Consider the following 7,356-nt stretch of genomic DNA (forward strand, 5'->3'; position numbering starts at 1 on the left):
ACGCCGCCTACAGCTGGATCTAAAAAAACTTCTGCCAAACTTTCGTTACCAAGTCGTCGCATATTTTATTATCAATTCTCAAATATTATTTACTAGATATAATAACAAACTGGAATAGACACCCAGACAGTGACATCGGTGAATACATAACCTCCTTGGTGGCGGTAGAAATCGTTGCTATTATCCAAATAAAACACAAAACAATTAAAGCATAATCATGAATCAGTAAAGAATAAAACAACAATACAGCGCAGAATCGTATGGCCGGACGCACTCTTAGTGAAAAAGTTTTCCTCCATTAGTGGAAAAGGAAGGGGCACAAAGTATAGAAAACTTGCATGGATAAAAAGAAGGGCGCCGCCTACGTTGGGCACGATTTCCGCCTCATTTTTACAATGCGAGTGCTCTATCTTGTATTTCTAGTATCTTTGCTGTTATGCACCACAAGTGAACCCCCCTCCCTAGTAATGCACACATCTCCCTGTGCAGGTAGTTAGCTACTGTAGGTATAGTATGTACCAGCAGCTATTTTTTATGAATGTAATGCACACATCTCCCTGTATAGATAGTAGCTAGGTATAGTATGTACCAGCAGCTATTTTTTTTAAATGTATGCACACATTTTCCTGATGCAGATAGTAGCTAGGTACAGTATGTACCAGCAGCTATTTTTCTATGTAATATGCACACATCTTCCTGATGTAGATAGTAGCTACAGGAGGTACATTATGTACTAGCTATTATTTTTCTACAAACTCCTCTTAAATGGCAATTTAAAATCATCAATTCATTAATATAGTACACGGATTGAGTGTAAATACATCGATGAGAATTATCACAAATATGTCACCATTAATATAACTTGTATGCAAAATATGTTAAATATCACAAATTACCTAAAACACATCATACATCTGACTGACACACCGACCCAACAAAAATGGCACTATCTTGCTATCCACAGATACACATCCTGTTTTAAGTTGCACAAAACAAATCGTGTAATTGCTGGACAGGGTTTAGAATAATAAAAAGTTTCATCAGACGTTTTACCTGATCAAACATTGTGTTGCTTGAAGATACTATCGATATTGGTGAAATTTATCAGACAAATTCAGGTTGAAGATTGTAAGTTTGCCAGACTTTTATATTTGATCTACTGTAACATTGTGTAGATATAATGGTCTACTTCATCACACAAAACAAAATGTTCAGTCTGACATAGAAAAATCTGTTAGCCATACATGGTTTAATGGGATTTTATAAAGCACTACAGGGTTTATTATGCATCCTGTAATTGAAGATACTTGTTAGATATTAAGAAGATAGCTAATGTCACAAAATCCCCTAATCTAAAAGCCAATCACAAGATATCCTATTCAATCTCTGGAGTATCCGAACAAAAAAAAAAAGAATTCAATACTACTACACTCAAACTATGTTGTGGTAATCCCAGCTATCAATCAATCAATCTATCAATCAATATTAAAATTATAATATATAAATGAGCCAATTTCAAATAAATGAACAAAAGCATATTCCTGCTAATCTCTGCTAATTATAACCAATAGCAGAGAGTGATTCTAATATTTTATTTATTTTCTCCATATCAAGACAAAATATTTTTATGAAACAAAGAAACATAAAAGAAAATGACATTACATGGAAATATTAAGACGAGACAAAGAGAAAAAAAAAATGCCTGTAGGATATACAACTACAGTACTGTATTGATAATAGAGAGAAGTGGAAACGCAAGTGGAAAAGTAAAGGCAACAAATAGTTCTTCGATATTGCCTCTCATCAGTGTGGAAGAGGCTCAAGTAAAATCAATGTTAATTCCGTCTTAAGCCTCATTTGCACAGGATTCAAAAATTAGATCTTACCAAGACGATGGTTAACATCCCAACGTTTAAATCTTACGGCTGTGCGCACTTGGATTTTTCGACACTGTTATTTTTACCGTCAGCAAGGGTAAAACTACTGTAATCGAGTACTGATAATGAGAAGCATGGGTGGTTGCTCAACAGAGCGATAAAGGTCATCAACTTCAGTGAAAATTAACCGACTTAGACTGTTTGCATTGACTATCTAGCCTGGTCAAACTCACTCTGGTAGTTCTCAAAAGCCAGTCGCACTGGAATTAAAAAGGGGAAGATTTTACCGAGACGCCGGTTAACACTCCAACGGTGAAATCATAAGGCTGTCCGCACTTGGATTTCCGACGGTTAAGTTTCCTGTCAGCGAGGGCAAAACCTAGGCCTACTACTACTACTACTGCGAGTATGAATTTGATTGTTGGGCCTAGGAAGGCTAAACAAACCATTCACAATTTCAATCAAATCAGCCATGCTCCAATTGTAATAATGCAAGAAAGTAGAAACGATGATATAAATTTAGTTACAACAACAACAACAAGCAGAATCAAAGCAATATTCAGAACAGGTTCGTGTCGCGCGAAATTGTGAGTTGAAATTGTGGGCATGTGTGGTTGCCCAACAGAGCGATAAATGTCATCAACTTCAGTGACCCCGGAAGATTAACCGAGTAAAGCTGTTCGCATTGGACTATCTAGCCCGGTCAGATTCACTCCAGTAGTTTTCCTGAGCACAATTGACTCGGTGAAACTAACCGTTGACTCAGGTAAGTTTCCTGACCGGAAAACTTCCTAGGTTGTTCGCACAGGACTTTTTATGACTAAACTAACCGGCGTGTCGGTTAGTTTTACCGAAATAAGTCCCGTGCAGTTGTGGCTTTAGGCACAATTGACTCAGTGAAACAAACCATCAACTCGGGTAAGTTTCCTGACTGGAAACTTCCAGAAATGTTCGCACTGGACTTATTATGGGTAAACTAATCAGCGTGTCTGTTTGTTTGACTGAAGTAAGTCTCATGCGATTGAGGTGTTAGGAGCATATTACAAATTCAGAGAAGTCAAGAGCCATTTGTGTAAGTATCTCTGTCTAATTTCGTTACAAATTTTAAAATTGCAGATGATGGTAACAAGGTTCTCACCATGCTAGTCAGCAGTAATAGGCGCCAACCTGCACACAACATTTTTTTGACAGAACCACTAGCCACGACCACTATTATTTTTTTAGAAACTGATACTGCAATTCAAGACACATAGATTATATTATTGTCAATGAAATATGTTTTATAGTCTTTAACATTTATTACATTATGTTTAAATAGCAAGCCAAACATTACAAAACTAGAAATGTTTGTAATTAGGATTAAATTCGTACTGTTCTCACAACACAGACAACGCACATGGGAAATTCCCATGTTTGTTTTATGCATTTTGTGAAGAATTTAACAACACAGGCTGTTTCATGTTTGTTAAACTACTTTAACAATTTAACTCCAAGGTTATCATGTAGTTCAATGACTGAATCAATGAGACTGAACCAAAAAAATCTGTAAATCGTACTCATGACTGCATTATACAAGTTAAAAAACGCCAGGTTCAGAGTTCAAAGTCATTCATGCTAATTGCTTTCTGAATAACTCAATATAAGTATGGGTAGGAAAATAATAGAAGGGGTCAAATTATGTATTTTACAGGCCTACTTATGGGTTTTTTCTAAATTGTTGTAGGCAGGCCTAGAAAAATATTTCTGTGTCTCCAACCATGGAAATGAAGAGGCGTCCAGCTCAAAATGTTATCTGTACACTCTATACTGCAGCGCAACACTAGTTGTATGGCGCCTACAGCCACCAGCTATGCGATTGCGCATTTTTTTCTAGCTCTGAATGTAGGCAATGTGTTTGAAAGAAAAATGACTCAATAAACAAACAATACAATTCAATACAAACTCACTTTGTAATTTATCATTAACAATAACATATAAAGGCATATCCTTGGTAGAAGCCATTATATTCCAGGGCAGATCCAAGGATGGGGAAGGCCATGGGGGCTTGGGCCCCCAAGAAAGAGAGGAGGAAAGAAAAGAGAAAGAGGAGAGGACAGTACTGTAGGCCTACTCCAAAACAGACTACTTTTCGATAATAGTGTATCCAGTGTCTATGATCAAGCATCTCTAAACATAAAATGGCAGAAGTGAACCATAGCATCAGAGTAGCCCCCTACAGTTCCGAAAGATTCACTGGGTTCTTTAAAGTACACACCAACCAGATGTATACACTTCGACCTCCAGTTTAAGTCCTCATGCAAGAAGACTTGGTTCTACCAACTGAACCCTGGTCAACCTGACTCTGAGGAATGGCATCGAGAAAAGAAATTGATGTTGTTTATAGGTATTTGTTCCAAATTTTGTTGGAATATTGAGGAGCCGTATTTGTTGGGTGGAGATGCAGGTAATGTTCCCACGTTACCTTAACTTGCAAAAAGGTCAACTTTGGTGGCCTTTCGCGAGGCTGTGAAGTATTAGGTGGGTCCAGATATTTGCAGGAAGGGGAGCAGAAAGAAGGCAACTACTGAATAGGTAAGTTTAAATGACTTTGGGAACTGTTTTCTGTCTTGTCACCCTCTCATTTTTGGAGAGACTTAAAGCCAACAATAATATTAGCCTGAAAGTGATTCTCATAAATGACCCCCACCCCTAAAGAAAAAAGCTGCTGACTATTTACTTACAGTAACATCTATACATATCTTGCCAACTAAAATTTAAAAGCACTCTAACATGTGGTGGTGGGTGAGGGAAGGGGCAGATGACCATCGCTCCCCTACCCCCTATGGATCTTCCCATGTGTATCATTTAAGTAATCATTATGTGAAGGCCAGTCAACCAAATGCTGCAAAGTATTGTCACACTTAACAGAATATTCTAAAGCATAATATTGAATACTGCTGTCTTTAACTATAACTTTACAAATGAAAGTTAAATTACCTTTTAAATAAAAGAAGAACATGAGTCAATATTGATTTTTTTAATAATATTAAAGCAGGTAAGATAGATATACTGATAAAGAATTATTATGGTAAAAAATGGATTATACAATACTTGCTAAGTTATGATGGATGTAGACATTCCTTATTCATCACTTATTGACTTATTTTTAATAGTGATTAACATGGTCAGTTTATATTTCTATTCCATTATTTAGTGAACATATACGAGTTTGTATCAGCCGCAATCACCGAAGTGGTATGTTCCACTTACCTATACTCTGTTGCTGCTTTAACTGTACTGTACTTAATGCAATTTAAATAATGAATTCTCACATGTGTTGCTCTTGTAGCGTAACAAGTCCTCATCCAATATTTTGAAAACTTGTGTCATTGTAAATTTTTTTTTAAACGATTTTCAATGGGCATAAACAGGAACTCAAAATATGCCAATAATGGTAAGACATTTAAAAGAATGGTGCTACGATATATTTCTTCCAGAACTGTGCACTCATCTGGACGGTAAATCGTCACAAACTTTTTTTCCCTTACTCAAATTAGTCTATGATAGTTAAAAAGCTTTTTAAATTATAAATTGCAAACCAACTGTCCCTGATTTCTAAATGGCACTTTGATTGGCCAAAATAACGAATTTCATTTTTGGCCTGATATTGGGCAACCTATATATGGGCATACCATGACCATATATAGGCACATCATGACTATATATGGGCACACAACAATTCTTTAACCAAATAAAATTTGAGAATCTGCACAGGGCTTTATTGGAAAGACAAAATAAGTAGATGAAAAAAATAAATAAATAAACAAATCGAGCTAGAGAGGAAGTAAGGAAAAAAGTAAATCGGCCTAAAATATAAATATTTTTCAAAAATATAAATACTGTACAGCCTTTTTTTTTCGCTTTTCCCTTAATTTTCGCGATAAAACGATGATTGCGAAAATGTAAATTCTGGATGATGAGTTTTTGTCTTCAAAAGCCAACTGATATTGCTTCAATAAAGATTTCATGGAAACGATCGTGCTTCTTCGTGTATTATTTTTCATTCATTCAATCACTCGTGAGTAGGCCACACATGTGAACTATTGATTTGAAAAACCTTGGTCAAGCAGGCTAGAGTAGCTGAAGTAGACCTGGGCCTACCTAAGGTAGATAGCCTCAAAATCGGGAGGGTAGGAGATTGCTAAAAAAAATTGGGGAAACCCCGCCAAAATCGGGAGCTCTAGCTATATTACAGGCAAAAAAAAAACATATTAACATCTGCATCATGTTAAAATATGACTGGAAATCGTAAAATCACTAAAATAAAAGGACTCGAAATACGTAAAAATGTAAAATCACGAAAATATAGGGCCGCAAAACAAAGGGCTGTACAGTAAACAAGATTAATGTTGAAGAAAGAAAGAAAGAAAAGCTTACCAGCTAAGCTTAGTTCTACATCCTCGCTACAAATAATACTGTTGTTGATTTTTAAGCAGCACTGATAGATTCCCACATCAGTCAGCGTTTCCTTGTCTCGCACCACCGGAAAGTACAGTGTGCCATTTGCAAACATTTTGATGTTTTTATCATGGATTTGTTTCCGGTGCTTGAACCAAATGATATTGCCGCTTGCATCTTGACCTGAGATTTTACATGTCATGAACGCAGATTCCTTTCTGATTGCCACCACATCATGAACTTCAAACTGTACATCTAGCTGACAATACACACCTTTGAGTAAAAAAAAACATAAATTCATTATTTAATTATTTCAGCAATGATTTGTATGGCTGGACTATCCAGCCAGATCTAATCTTTAGGGACCCTCAATACATCAAGTAAAAGAGCAGAAACGAAAATTATTTACTTACAATTTAAAATAGTAATATCATTCATTGTGTTGAGCTTTCAAAGCATTATATTTTAGATAAATTCAATTAAATGTTTTACAACACAATGGAATCAACTGGAAAAAAAATGACTTCAAAACACAGCTACAATATTATACAAATCTGGGCTTATACAAGAACTATGGTATACTGTAAGTTACAACCATTACTTAGGGGGGGGGGAAGACTTTTTATACCTTGTTACACAAACTTATGTTTTTTTTTTTTATAAATTTTGATGATTATGTATATAACCCTATTTATATAAACTGATTATTGAGTAAGTGGATTGTGAATAAGATTTATATTTTTGTATTTTTTGGAACTGTATGAGTAGTATTTTGCCTGTATTTTATATTGTGAACAAACGATTTTAGATGGGCTGCCTCTTTTGGTGTTTTTTATTATTCCTTGAAAAAAAAAAATAATAATAAAAAATGTCTCGCCTGATCATTAAAATATAAAATGGGACAGAAAATTTAACAATAAATTTTTCTACTTATACTGTACTGTGTAGTTCTTGTCACAATCAATCTAAGTTCAATCATGGAGGTATTATTGAGAAGGAGATCACTCGGCAAAGCTACGCGCACGCAGTGCTATGCAAATGA

General features: G+C 35.5%; 1 protein-coding gene across 3 annotated transcripts in view; it reads right to left on the reverse strand.

Moving 5' to 3' along the window:
- The window catches only part of LOC117103509 (protogenin A-like), a 96,206-nt gene that overhangs the window by 66,671 nt on the left and 22,179 nt on the right, over positions 1 to 7,356 (reverse strand). For all 3 annotated transcript variants that reach the window (XM_033244066.1, XM_033244067.1, XM_033244065.1), the window contains exon 2: positions 6,294 to 6,587. In XM_033244066.1, coding sequence (XP_033099957.1) covers positions 6,294 to 6,587 — 294 coding nt within the window. The remainder of the gene's footprint in view (positions 1 to 6,293; positions 6,588 to 7,356) is intronic.

The sequence above is a fragment of the Anneissia japonica genome, unplaced genomic scaffold (genome assembly GCF_011630105.1).
Source record: "Anneissia japonica isolate Jap-2015-1 unplaced genomic scaffold, ASM1163010v1 scaffold288005_len623695_cov211, whole genome shotgun sequence".
Taxonomy (NCBI): Eukaryota; Metazoa; Echinodermata; class Crinoidea; order Comatulida; family Comatulidae; genus Anneissia; species Anneissia japonica.